A 14407-nucleotide genomic window follows, 5' to 3' on the forward strand; every position below is an offset into this window, starting at 1 on the left:
GCAGGAAGCATGGATGTGGACGTCGAGGGGATTATCCAGTGCATCAAGCAGGGGGATGAGAATGGTGTTCAGATACAGCTTCAGGAATTCAATAAAGAGGTAACGCCACACAAAGGCTTGCACATCCTCACACGCTGTAAACTTCTGCTCAACGTGTTGTACGGTCTTTTCTTTCCCTGCAGTACGCCCAGTGCTTCTTTATTGATGCTGAGGAAAGGGAGAGATGGAAAGTGAGTTGACTTATGGCATTACATCCAGTGAAAGTTGGCTGTGGCATCCTCCGTCCTCCCACCGTTCCTGAATAGCTATTACTCTTACTATGACTGTATACCTCCATGCATGCTCATCCCCACCCCCACAGTCTGTCTGTGATTAGTAATTGTGCTGTATCAGTTGTCCCTGATCCTCTCTTACCCCATGCTCAGGCAGATTGAGTCCAGGAGGTCGAAGTGTGTGTGTGTCGGAGGGGGGGTTAACTGTGCTTATAACTGTCTGAGATGAAAAAGGTTTCTGAAAATCAAGAGAAAGTTTTACTTTAAAGCCTTAAAGTAACTGACTGTGTTTCATCTGCTAAAGGTGGAGTATGTAAGATTTTCAATATTTTCAAAATAAATTAACTAAAAAAATAACTACAATCATAATAAGATAGTTTTTTTTAAAACATGTAGGTTCCAGTCTGTCCTTATTTGATGTGTTATTAAATTACAAGTTTAATTAATGACAAAGACCCTTCTTAAATGTTCGCCTACCAGTAAAAAAAAAAAAAGAGTGCTTTTTGTCATTTGTCATTAATTAAACTTGTAATTTAATAACGCATCAAATATGGACAGACTGGAACCTACATGTTCAAAAAACTTTCTAATTATGATTGTAGTTATTTTATTAGTTAATTTATTTTGAAAATATTGAAAATCTTACATACTCCACCTTTAAAATACCTCCAAGTTGATTTAAACCGATAAGATTTTATTATTTATTATATATTTCTTATTTGTTTGAATTGAAAGCTCTTAAATTCAGATTAACCTTTCTTTATTTAAATTTTTTTTTATAGTTACTTTAATTAATTTCATGTAGTTTTCAAATTCTTGTCATATGTCAGGTTTACATTATGCAGAATGGTCAGTTGTAAACTTCTCACTTAACAATTAGTTCACCTGTTTCATCACATTGTTTTTTTACAGAGGGATTTAGAGGAAACTCCTAAACTTTTGGAAGCTCTCGTTTGACATTTTTTCTCTCTTTATTGTTACATTTCCTCCTCAAAATGGAAAATCAACTTCCTGCAGCAAAGAAAACTGGAGGAGGTAAATTACAGCCACGGTTTAAACACTACATCCTAATACTTGTATTGCTGATAAAAAATAAAAAAAAATTTTTTAAAAAAAGTATAAAGTAATCTATGAATTCAAGTGCAATGTAAAAATCTATTATTTTATTTATTTATTACATCAGTTTAAAAAGAATAAAGTGAGAGACTACGCTGATTCTGATTCGGACATTGATGAGTACGAGCACGAGGATCGCAGTCTCATTCTCAGACAGGTAACCTGCTGCCATCACTCTCTGCTTTTCAAACCTTTCTGAAAAATAATTTTTAAACTAAATTCACATTGATGTTTTTTATTTATTTCTGTCATCAGAACTTAGCTCTTGTCCTTGTGAGATTCATAAGAACAGGAGTCAAAAGTCGGCTGTTGAGAATTTCTCTGCGTACCCTGAGGATCCTGTCAAGAGACAAAAAGATCCTGGGCCCCTTAGTCACCGACAGCGCCCTCCTGACTTTGGCCAAAATTGCTGGGCTGACCACAAGCGATGCCTGCGATGAGGCATGCGACCCTGATTGTGAGTTCTATGACAACATTATCGCTACTCTGGCAGAGGCCAAAGTGCTGCAGAGTCGCGCTGAAAGGGATGAAGGTGAAGCTCCTGAGCAAGATGAGGAGTTCCCTGCTATCGATGAGGACTCCAAGAGTGACATCAGCAATGTCAACAGTGGAGATCTTGACAGCATCAGCTGGTGCGGGAGCCACAGGACCAGCATCAATGAAATGCACAAAGGTGGAAGCCATCAGAAGGCACTGGAGCGAGGAAGGAAGGACCGCAGAGAGAGCAAGGTGGAGGGGGATGAAGTGGAGGAAGTAGGGGATCAAGGAGAAGAGGCCCTAAGAAAGGAGGCCATGAAAGTGCTGTGCAATGTGGTATACAACAGCACCTGGGCACAAGAGAGGTTCAGTGGCCTCAGGTGGGCTGCTTCCCAATCACAAAACACTATCACACACACACAAATCCAGCCAAACAATCTCACAAAAACTCTGTTTGTAACATTTGACATAAACTTCCTTTAGCTTTTGTGTAAGTGAGAACATTTCCAGAAAGCTAATCTTCTATTTTTTTCTGTCAGGCTCCTGAGTGGTCTCACCGAGCGCCTGTCTGCCAGTGTCAACTGGTCATCTCCCTCCAGTCTTAAGTTCTATGAGCTGCGCCTCATGTTTCTTATCACCGCACTACGTCCAGAGCTCAGCACTCAGCTTCAACAGGCAACACAAACTCACATACAGCAGAGTTGCTACGAGGGATATTTTATTTATCACTATCAGTTTCCCTTCTGCCTTCTCACTCATTCTTTTTCTATCTCAGGAGGGAGGGGTGTCCATCCTCACAACAGCCTTGGAAAGCTGCCTGGAGGTGCAGTGGAAGGATCAGTATGAGTGTCTGTTAGACCCTGCAGCACCACCTATATCTCTGGAAGCCTCTCAGCGCATCGTAGAGATCCTCAAAATCCTTTTCAATATCACCTACAGCACCCACAGGCAGGAGCCCAGTGAGGTTAGCGAATTTAAAGGAGTGAGAAACCACTCAGCCTTTATCTGCTAAAAGAAAACAGCAGAAACAGGAAACGGGAGCATCTACATAGGAAAAAGATTATATTAATGTTATTATTTGCACCTTTAATCATTTGAGGAGACATTAAGCATTTATATAAAGAAAATAAGATATGTTTAGCTGTTATTTGTCCGCTGCGTTTCATATATGAAGATAGAAGTTGAGCTTTGTGGTTTCTCGTCCATTAGGAAGAGGCAGCTCTCTACCGACACCTGGTGGCGATTCTGCGTCTCTGCCTGATGAGGAAGTGTTTGTTGTCTGATGATACTGATGAGCTGCAGGGGTGAGCATGAGAGAAAGATTTCTTATTTTCTAAAAAAGTGCCGCACCATATATTAATATATTTACAGCACGTACAATACAGCTATAAACGATGTTACAAGGAGGATATGTGGTCTTTACTACTGAAGAGTTTCTGAAAAAATGGAGTTTTAGAAACCAAATAAGAACTGGTTACAACACATTTCTCAGCATGTAGACAGGGGGATTTGACCCTAGAATACAGAGGTTGGGTGATTTTCACCTATGCTACATTGAGTTTCACTAGCAACTCATGCTACATTTGTGTCCTAGAGTTAAATCATAATCTATATAAACTACAAGCATTTTCAATTTACAGGTTATATTTTTGTATCCATGGTCTGGAATGACTTTAACTCTGCTACGGGTTGCAGGTGTGGAAAAAATACGGCAGTGGTCATTTAAGGCATTTACATCTAATCCTAACCCTCCACAGCTGATTTGATATATCTCCAGATATTGATCAATTTAATTATCCTTTTTGTTTGTTTTAATGGTTACATATTATTTCCTATGCTACTGTTCTTACCAGTGACTGTTATTTTTTATTCATGTGTACCAGTATCTAGCAGATCTAACCAAGCCAAGAGAACATTAAGTCTCTTTTCCTGTGTCTCCCTCCTGATCCTGCAGGCATACAGTTAACCTGCTGTCAGCGCTGCCACTCCAGTGTCTTGATGTGCTGCTCACGGTGCCTCTAATGCCAGACTCTAAGGAAAGTCTGGGAGTAAACATGGACTGTGTCCATACCCTGCTGTTGTTCATGGAGAGACGCCTGGACTCGGTGAGGAAGAAAGCAAAACAAACAGAAGACAGTCATGTTAGGAATATCACTTTGTCACTTCGTGTTTTATCAAGACTGTTTTTTTGTCACTTTCTTGTGGGATAGAAAGACAGTCAACTAAAACTGAAACCAGGACTTCCCTTGTTTCTGTGCTTTGCAGGGAGACAGGATCAAAGAGAAACTGACGCCAATCCTCAATCTGCTGACAGAAAGCTGCAGGGCTCACAGAGAAACACGGCTCTACATCAGAAAATATGTAATATTTGCTAAAATAACGATTCGTCTGAGAAAGCTGTCACTATATTTGGATTACAGTAATGAGCAAAATATTGTGACCACTGTTAAACTGAACCGCTGAGACAGGAAGATGTCCAACAGCATCAGACACCGAGATGTAAGCAGCAAATTCTGTAAGTCCTGTGGAGCTAACCAAAAGCCTTCTACGGCCTTTTCTGGGATGCTCCTACTCAATCTTCACTGTCACAGTTTTGGTCACATCCATTTGAATATCCCAGATCATCCAGTGTGATCATTATGGGATATAATTTACTATATTTTACAGTGGTTACAATGTTTTTGCTCATTTGTGTGTTTCCAAGACGACTGAAAATTCCAATGTTTCCAACTGATTAGATCCTCCCTCCTCTGAGAGATGTATCACAGAGACCGGAGGACGGGAACACTGTGAAGAATCGTCTGATTCGTCTAATGACTCATCTGGACACAGACCTCAAACATTGTGCTGCTGACCTCATCTTTGTCCTCTGCAAGGAAAACGGTAAACAGTGTCACCCCCAAGGACACCTCACAAGTTGTAAAGGTTATAACAACGGTCTTGTTGACTTCTGACCACTTCTTTTCTTCCCAGTGAGGCGTTTTGTAAAGTACACAGGTTACGGTAATGCGGCTGGGCTTTTGGCCACCAGGGGCCTGCTGGGAGGTCAGGGTGGCAGGAACTCCAGCTCCAGTGCCCAGTACTCCAGCGACTCTGATTCAGACACAGAGGAGTACCGGCAGATGAAAGACCGCATCAACCCTGTAACAGGACGAGTAGAGGCAGAGCAACCGGATCCCATGGAGGGCATGACGGAGGAGGAGAAGGAGGAGGAGGCCAAGAGACTGATTATGTTGTTTAACAAGCTGTCCAGGTTAGAAGACAAACACTGGGATATAAATGTTTAATTGTATTAAAGACAAATGGCCTTAAATCAGTGATAAGGCCGAATAAATTTAAATATACGACTAAATTCTTCATATATCGATGCTGTTAGAATATAAATAAATGAAAAATACATTGTAAATAGATACATATATCGTAATTAGAGAATTGTATTCCAGAGTAGCAGAAATACAAAATACAAATACAAAAGGGGGTTTGGGCGGTAATTTGGGGATTTGTTTTTCTTATTATTTGTCTATGGAAAACTGTTAGGTCTGGGCTCCTGTTTATGAGCGAAAGATAGCTTCTAGAGAGTCCCATTTTTACACATATACAGTGCATTTATTGTTGTATTACTGTATTTTAATGTGATTGGTAATAAATTAAATGAACAAAACGAAACAAAACTCCACTAAAAGCAAATTCTTTGTTTTTTCCTCATCAGTGACAAAAATTGGAGCGGTTTTATTTTTGTTAGGATCAAACCATTTCTAATTTTAACTCTCTGCTTGTTTTGCAGAGATAACATCATCCAGCCAATGGGAGTGAACGAAGAAGGGAAGCTTGTTCCAATGTCAGCACTGGAAGGAAGCTCCTTCGCTGAGGAGAAGCCGAAGACGGAGGAAGACGGAGAGGCAGAAGAACCAGACAAGGACTGAAACATATCAAATTTACTGATTCACTTTATTGATTTTTTTGTAAATATCTCTTATTCAAGTTTTCAAGTGCATAAATTCTCATTGTAACAGTGCAGATAACCCAGAAAACAAAATGAACTGCCCCCAACCCGGCCAGCCGGCCGTTCTGACAGCAGCTGAACTTGAGAAATGATATAAAATGTTAATTTTATATTTCCTCATCTTTGGATTCAGACTAATCTATCATGTAGAACAGCTTTCACATTGATTTGAATTTAAAAATAAATTCTGTATATGTTGTAGTTCTTGATAAAAAAAACAAAACAATTTTATTATGTTAGTAATATTAACAAGTATTTCAATAAAGTAGGAAAATCATGTTTGCTGTGTATTAAAGTCTATCATTCAGTCCTGTATAAAGCATTGATACAGGATAAATAAGCCACATCTGATGCATTATTCAGTCAGAACGCTGACATCCATGATGCCCACTACATGTGCACAGCATCCAGTATGCATTTCACTCTGTGTGTGATAAACAGCAGTACATACTGACTGGTTCCAGATGTTCTGATCATGTCTGCTCTAAAGCACTTGCTACAATGGCTTTTCCAGTTCCAGACATTCATGTTGTTTCCGTTACATTAGAATAATTTCACTTTAATTCACTCCACCTGTGTGTTGTTCCCATGTAATCATTTCAGTTGTAACACACTATCAACTAGAATTCAAATACATGTGGATGATTAAGGCTGTAAACAAGATTATTAGCTGGATGATGAGCAGCTTATGGGTGGTCTTTGCAGCACAAAAACCTCATTTGCAGTTCCAGAAGAAAGATTTAGTAAAAAGCTGCTGTTTTCATTTCGTTGCAGCAGGTTATTTTATTTAGAAACACTTGTTCAAATGACAGAATTTATGTATTTCTGCTTAAATTTAAATGTATGGAAACACATAATTGTATTAAATATTGTTCAAGATGCACCTTAAATCATGATATCCTTTGTTCCAATCAATGCACTACAGATAATTTTACTGCAGATATGAATGCATCAGTTATCATTATTATCTTATCCGTCTAGTGTAACTATAAAGCCATAAATATATTTATACAGTAACTGTTAGAGATGGTTGCTCAGAGTACAGAGTTTCAGTACAGCTCCATCATCTCTTCCAGTGACATCTGCAGCTCTACAGATTGCAGAGATGAGGCACCACCTTCAACAGCTATATTCTTCAGGAGTTCCATTGAAGTCAAGACCACCTAGGCGACAGGGAAAAGGGAGGTGAAGTCAGATACAAAGCTGAGAATGTCAAAAATAGCATGGTGCATATGAGCACAAGAAAAGCCAGAAAATTTGAACATTTAGTTGTTGTTTTTTTTAATTTCCCTTTTTAAATAACTTCTTTCCTATCAGCTTTTTTGGATTACAGTACACACTGCTGCATGGAATATGAGGGAAAATATCTTTCAGACCTGAAGAAATAATACATTTTCTCACCTCAACTGTGATGAGTTTCTTCTCCCAAGGCCTGCTGCTTGGGTCAGGCCACTTCTCCCCGAGACAGAAGAACAGGGAGCATGGAGGGCACTCACCGCCATTACTGAATTCCATTATCCCTATAGGGAGTCAGCCATTTTGAAATGCCACCATGTAACACACTGTACATGTATTCATACACATGCTTACATTGAGTTAAGTAATTATTTCTGTCACCCACCTCGCACAAAGTTCCTGAACAAGTAAAGTGCCTCAGGCTGAAGTTTAGAAATTTCTCTTGGTTGTTGGCTGTTCTCAAATTTGTCAAAGCTCCAGAAGGCTTTGATTTCACCCCGTCGCTGACCATAGATCACATGGCCTGACACCCCCACGTCCAGGCCATCGCCCAGAGTGTCCAGAATCCTTTGGGTCAGCTTAATTTGAGTCTGATCCAGCATGGCTGATGGCGTTGGCAGGGAGACCAAGGAGAGGCCCGTTGCATCATCCACAACTGTACCAATTAGTTCAGGCCTGAAGTAAAGAAAACATTCATCACTTAGTTTTAGGTTCAGTAGATGGTTATAGCTTTGAAACTGGCATATCTCTGAGAACAATAATATTTTCTGAAGATTTAGGAAATACTCTTCTGTGTTGTTGAAAGTTGCTTACTGTCACTGAGCCAGGAGACAGTGTTTGACTTCTAGTTTCACTTTTTGTACAGCTACTCAAAGAAAAAAACATCTTAATAAATTAGCCATAATAATATTGGTAGGTGGATTCTACTACTATCCAACAGAGTCAGACAACTATCGCCATTTATGCCTGCTAGCTTCAAGAGGACACTTTGTGCTCATTTCTAATCTACATCTTTATTCTAGGACTGCTTTTCAGTGTCTTTATTTACTTTACAAAAAATACTTATTCAACAACAACAACTAGATAAAAAGTTTAACCTCCATCCATTGGATAGAATGTAATTCAGTTCAATTCAGCTTTCTTTGGATAGCAGCAGTTCACAACAATGTTCTCTCAGGGCACTTTACAGACACATCAATTTGAGCCAATTCATAATAAATAGCTTAGTTAAAGTGGAACTATTATGTGCATTTCAGGGTAATTTATTTTTATTTCTGAGACCAGAAGGGCTGAGATTGATGGAGTTATTGTCACAAATCGCTTTATTTACTTCAGACAGACCCTCTCCGTAGGCTGTCAGATCAGCCTGTGGGCAAAACGAGTGGATTGAGACTCTTCCGCATTAAGCCCCGCCTCCCGCCACTGCACTACATCGGGAGCGCGCGCCACACCTGCTTTCGCCGTCATTGTAACATCTCATAAACAGAAGGATTAGGCTAATATGAACTCAATAAAAAAAACAAAATACAATGTCAACACATAGCATACAGCCCTACATGTTGGAACCTGAATCAGACCCTGAAAACAAAGTGGAAAACAGCAACCCACAGCAACAAATGCAGCAGGATGTCTCTCTTTGGTAAACTCAACCAGTCATCGTTGGAAATAACTTTATCCCACGTTTTCCACCTGCCTGATGTATTTGTACATGCCCTTGTTAACCAGTAGAAGGTAACCAATCACCGAACCTTATCCCCCGGGACGTCACAAGGATTTCGAAGTAGAAAAAACTCTCTAAAACAACACGTTTTTCGTCGCCATGGAAACCAAATAGAGAGTGTGCTGGAACTCAAACTCAAAATCAAACATGCGTTTAGGTGATACAAAAAAACAGTGCCGTTCACATGTCTGATGAGGATTCAACACTGTAACACTGTAGAAAGCTCAGAAAACTCCAAATACCATAATAGCACCCCTTTAAGGAAAACCAACAGATGGCATCAAATCTTGACTTTGATCCAATCGCCAATCCTAAGCTTCCACAAGATAAAAAGTATAACATGCCGTTTAAGGCACTGTCTCGGTCATAATTTTCCCTGATGATTTCATATCATTGGTCAGCTTTGTGGAAGACTTTGCTTGTGAGCATCATAAAAGAACATAAAGGGATTCTATTAATGTACCAATAAGGACAACTTTCAGAGATAATTACACTAGCTTTTCTTTATTTTTTTTTTCATCTTAGGCTGGATTGTGGACAACAGCTTGACAAAGTGTGAGAGAATGAACTGCCCCTTGCTGCAGCCTCCATTTGAAATGTTAGGATCAATAAGCATGCATTTCTGCAAGGACAAAACCAGCGGTGCCAACTGTTAAAGCTGAGACTATAACACTCACCATGAGCACTCTCACAGAAAATGAATCTGTACGTCTGTGCGTCGTATTTCCGTCTATACTGTTTTGAACCAAAGCTGCATAACCCTTTCAAGCCAGATGTCAGTGGATTTTTTCAAATAGTTTAAAATAAATTGTTAAAGAGGAGGGAAAAAATATGGAAATAAAGTGCTCAGGATAAAAAAAAATGTATATATGGGTACTGTTGATAACAATGGTACATGGTATCATGGTAAGAATGCATGTGATGCAGCACCTCTTTACAGTTGTGGAATATATCTACATTGTACACTGCTTGAAATCCAGCATAAATGAAGGGGGTAAAAATGAAGAAAAATGCCGTTTTTGTGCTAGATTGGATCAGTCAGGGGGATGCTCTGCTCTGAAAAAGCTGTTGTGTTAAATCTGACAAAGACACTGGAGACAAGAAGGTACAGCCCCGGTAAAGAGATTCACTGGGTATTTGTCTTTTACGTGATTATTTTCTATCTTGGACATTTCATTTTTCTACCTCACAACTGCATTTTGCTGGAGACAGCAAGGTTAGACCAGATGTTAGCGACCAACTCAGTTCTCAAGAAAATCAACAACACATCTCCTTCATGCAGTGAAAAGAAAACATCATGGCAGCTCAAGATGACAGCAGTCTCATTCCTTTTGCCTTATGAGTTGCCTTTTAATCTTTTCACCTTTTTATTTGTAACTTTGGCCACAGAAATATTAACAAATAACACTAGTTCATTACTTTTATGATTTATTTAGATTGAAAATTATTGTTTGTATTTAAGCTAAGAAGCTGCTGGGTCCAACTTCTTTTTCACTTTGCAAAAATAGAGCAATCTCAACCATCACCATTTATCTTTTAAACCAAGAGCATAAACAGATAAACCCAAATATTATTCGGGTACTCTGATATGGAAAATACAATGTTGTTCCACATGTTTACTGTAAAATAACTTGATACTGATGTTACCTGTAAACTAGGCGTACTCCAGCTTCATTCTCAACCAGCTGCTCAGACACCATCACTCCTCTGTAGTATACGGTTATCCTAAATTGTGTCTCTAATGATTCAGAAACAGGAAACATGGGTTGGGAAATGTAATTTTTGCTGCAGATCATAACTTATTAATGTTTAGAGGGCATACTTAATTTCATAGCAATAGAAACACATTGCATTTTAATATTTTGTGTGATTTCTGCTAGTGTGTGAGCAAATTTACCCATTTTACAGTCACAGCAGCCTCTTTCAACTTACTGAAATTATCTCCATCTCCGGTTTTGTGCATTGTATGTAGGAACTGTGCTGCAACCTGCCCATCATCATAGGCCCCTCCCATAGCCCCCCTCTCTTGACATGCTGGTTGCTCAGGCAACCCAGTTTCACTGGCTGCACCCTCTAACATTACTGGATCCTGCTGTTGCCCAGGCAACGGCTGTCCACCAATCAAAACCTGATTCTGCTGCTGCTGTTGCTCAGGAGGAGGCTCAAAGCCCGTGGTGCCCTCTGTGGAAAAGTTGGAGAAACTGAAGAACTGTTTGCAGGAAAGTACCATGGATACTCATTGTCTTCTGCTCGTGCTGCAGCAGTGACAAAGAGCAAAGCTGATAAAATACCTGCTTCAGGGCCAATGTTCAGTCCCTTTAGACACTCCTGGAGAATATCCTGGCCAATTGAGCAATCTGCTGGTAAATGTTGGTGGTTATTACTGACTATTTGTTGACTTGTTAGAACCTACGTAAATTCCTCTTATAAGAGACACAATTCATGCAAGATTACAATAAATACTGTAAGAGCTCTTTTACCTGCATTCACAGGATTCTGTGAAAGGTAGAGGTCTTCATCCAACAACTGAATGATCTGATTCTGGAAATTACAGATTTGTTTATGTTAAGTTGTGTAATTATACAACATGTTAACAGTATTTACATATTACTGCATGTGTTCTGACATGTAAAACATGCATGCACAGTCACTTACATCTTGTATGTCAAAGTCTTCAAACAAAATGATGTCATTTTGCTCCTGGGACCCAGCAGAAGTGTTAGCTTTGAAGATGGGGGGGAAAAAATATCTATTTAATTTTTTCAGCGGTCATTGTTATGAAATTACCCCATGTGTGTTCTAATTATTTCAAGCAGATTTTTAGATTCATCACATTTTTCTTTCCACATAAAAAGACGCATCCATGCCTTTTTAATTCAGATGTTTCCAGTAATAAAAAGCAGCTATGAAAATTCTCCGTCTTGGCTTTTATAAAGGAAAACACACAACCTGAATAATATTATCTAATAATAAAGTTGCATAAAAAGACAGCAAGAGAAACACAACTTTGATTTTTGGCTACTGTGTTGCTCTTAACAACAAAGTGTTTTATATTCTGGAGAATCTTTACCTCCTGATGCTGACTCCTCTGGCCAGCAAAACACTTTATGGGGGTTAGCAGCGTCATTTTTATTATCTGATAACAGCTTGAAGCCTTTAACTCGGAGAGCACTACGGAAGTTCCTCTTCCACACAGATGAGTCTCCTTGAGCACGACCATTACCGCTCACTTCAGCCCAGGCCTGCAGAGGGAGCACAACATTCACGTTACATGTGAAACTTAGAAATTTAGAAGGGAGAATAACACCTATTCTTTACATCATTACAGGACAGTGCAAGGTGCTTTCCTCAAGACTGGCAGTGATTTATTATGACCATCAGTGACATTCACCTTAAAGATGAGAACATCAGCGTCAGAAGAGTCCTGTCTTAGAGCATGTTTCCATGGGATGGAGAACTGTGTTCGCTCTGGATTCGTCCATTGGACACCAGGATACCTGCCGCTGTCGATCTGGGACTGTAGCCAAGGGATCAGCAGTGGTTTTGGATGGGCCATTTCTACAGGACTGAAAAAATATTCTTCTACAACTGATGTTATAAACAATGCTGTGGTAACTTTACAGCTCCACGTATAAGAATACATTCCCACCCATTCAGGGTTGCCATTTAGACTTTCTTGATGATACTGCATGATGGATAACAATCTGAGCGAAAAAACTTTTAGCTCAAAACTCCAATCAATGAGTTCTCCAGGGACACAGATTGTAATGCAGGGCCCAAATCATGCAAGCACTTCCACTATGTCTTAAAGTTAACTATTAATCCCTTATGCTGTATTCTACCTCTCTCCTGTCCTCTGTACAAACTCTAAACAATATGAATAAAAAAATGTAAAATTTTGCATCATCACTCCTTAAGGCCTGTTGCCACCAACCTTCAGTTAATTTTTTTTTACCTATAAACATCTACTGTAAACAGATTTTTGGCATGGCACATTTTTCTTTTGTCTACACTATTCCAGTTTCCTCAAACCCCTTAAGGTCACACAGCTCATATTGCTGAGATATTTCAAGTTTTCATCTTATTACTTTTTGGGAAAACATCTAATACTATTTTGCTTTATCGCTGTCATTTTTCAAATACATTAAATTAAAATAGTGGGAACAAAGAATCTCTCCCCATTTAAAATCTTCATTTAAAATGATGTAGAAAGCAACATGATGTTCCATAATGAGACAATGACTCTATTTTAGATCTTTTCCACTTCCTCCAAATGGTTAAAGATTCATTGAAAAGAGCACCAGTCTGTGTACCTGAGCATCAACATCCCTTCAAACTTGGATGATAAATCTAAAAGAGGAAGCAGTTTTATAACACACGGCTGTAAACCAAACCATGAAAAAAGATTTTCAAAAAAGTAAACTCAGTATTAATATCAGTATTAACATGTCTTAATACATATTAAGTCCAAGAGCAGGGTCAATGTCTCTCCTACAATCTAAATGGACCAGCCAGGATGCCACCACAAGTATAAATAACCAGGTGTATCTCATTATCAATAAAGTTGATATTTCTGTTCAGCAGATAGAAAAACAGTGAAAAATCATCCTTATATATATATATATATATATATATATATATATATATATATATATATATATATATATATATATATATATATATATCTGTGTGTGTGCGTGTGTGTAGTTCTAATAATCATTTGAATGTTTAATAAGCTCTTGACTTTATTTTATTATTTCTTAATTATTTATTAGTGGCGTTTTTGCCCTCACTAGCCCCTGCATGCAGGAGATAGTGTCTATAAAGACATTAGTGTAAATGTTGTGCAGTGAGATGGCTGAATATTGACTTCATATTTGGTCTCGCTCTGGTGTTGTTTTGTCTTCAAACTTAAAATTCAGTGAGTTTATGAAGACAACCGCGGCTACATCTTCAGTATGCTGCATAAAAGTTATATTTCCGTCGACTAATGCTGTAATATAAGAAGTTTATTACCTATGGTGAAGAGACGTAGTCCACGCAGCTCACCCGCAGTCGTTTTCAGACTCACAAATCAGACACGTCGGCTAAGAATATGTGCAAACAAACTACGTTCTTGAAGTGTCATTCAGTCCAGCGGCTCGCTCTTTAAATACCAACTACAGCGGTGGGCGTTTTTGCAACTGGCTGTTATTCACGGGAAACCCCAACTTGTCAGTTTCGTTTTCCTAATGTGACGTCAGAGCTGGCTAGTTCCTGCTTGGGAGAAGGCGCGCGCTCTGAATTAAAACATAAATAAATAAATAAACAACACGCGCGTTTATTACTTATTATTAAAGAAATAAAAATTCTTTCAATAAATGATATCCATTCAGAGGTTCCGAACCAATAAACTGTCACAAAGTGATTGTTACCGTATAATGTACATTGTGGTTTGTCAAATTTTTTTTCCCACTGCTTTTTATATATATCATTTTATTTTATTTTCCCCTTCCTAATTATGGTTACTGAATTATTGATTATTGTTCATTGACTTTCACTGAATATCAATTTAAGAAAAGATTTAAAAAAAGAGCCCTGCGA

General features: G+C 38.7%; 2 protein-coding genes across 2 annotated transcripts; one reads left to right on the forward strand and one right to left on the reverse strand.

The window, feature by feature from the left end:
- LOC306771402 (chaperone Ric-8A-like) lies at window positions 1–5788 on the forward strand (the record flags this gene model as incomplete). Its single annotated transcript, XM_079260569.1, has 13 exons — window positions 1–99; window positions 183–230; window positions 1290–1307; window positions 1456–1545; window positions 1644–2245; window positions 2405–2540; window positions 2641–2829; window positions 3075–3169; window positions 3820–3970; window positions 4131–4226; window positions 4604–4748; window positions 4839–5118; window positions 5650–5788. The coding sequence occupies exons 1-13, from the start codon at window positions 10–12 to the stop codon at window positions 5786–5788; spliced, it is 2079 nt and encodes a 692-aa protein (XP_079116695.1). The 5' UTR covers window positions 1–9.
- Window positions 5789–6754: 966 nt separating this feature from the next.
- Window positions 6755–13950, reverse strand: irf3 (interferon regulatory factor 3). Its single transcript, XM_079260341.1, has 11 exons — window positions 13841–13950; window positions 12216–12390; window positions 11895–12066; window positions 11480–11547; window positions 11305–11365; window positions 11116–11181; window positions 10757–11005; window positions 10472–10562; window positions 7490–7779; window positions 7270–7388; window positions 6755–7031 (listed from the first exon to the last, which is right to left on the reverse strand). Exons 2-11 carry the CDS (start codon window positions 12378–12380, stop codon window positions 6918–6920), a joined length of 1395 nt encoding a protein of 464 aa, XP_079116467.1. The 5' UTR covers window positions 12381–12390; window positions 13841–13950; the 3' UTR covers window positions 6755–6917.
- Between the last annotated feature and the right edge of the window lie 457 nt (window positions 13951–14407).

This window comes from Telmatherina bonti, assembly GCF_933228915.1.
Source record: "Telmatherina bonti genome assembly, chromosome: 21".
Lineage (NCBI taxonomy): Eukaryota > Metazoa > Chordata > Actinopteri > Atheriniformes > Telmatherinidae > Telmatherina > Telmatherina bonti.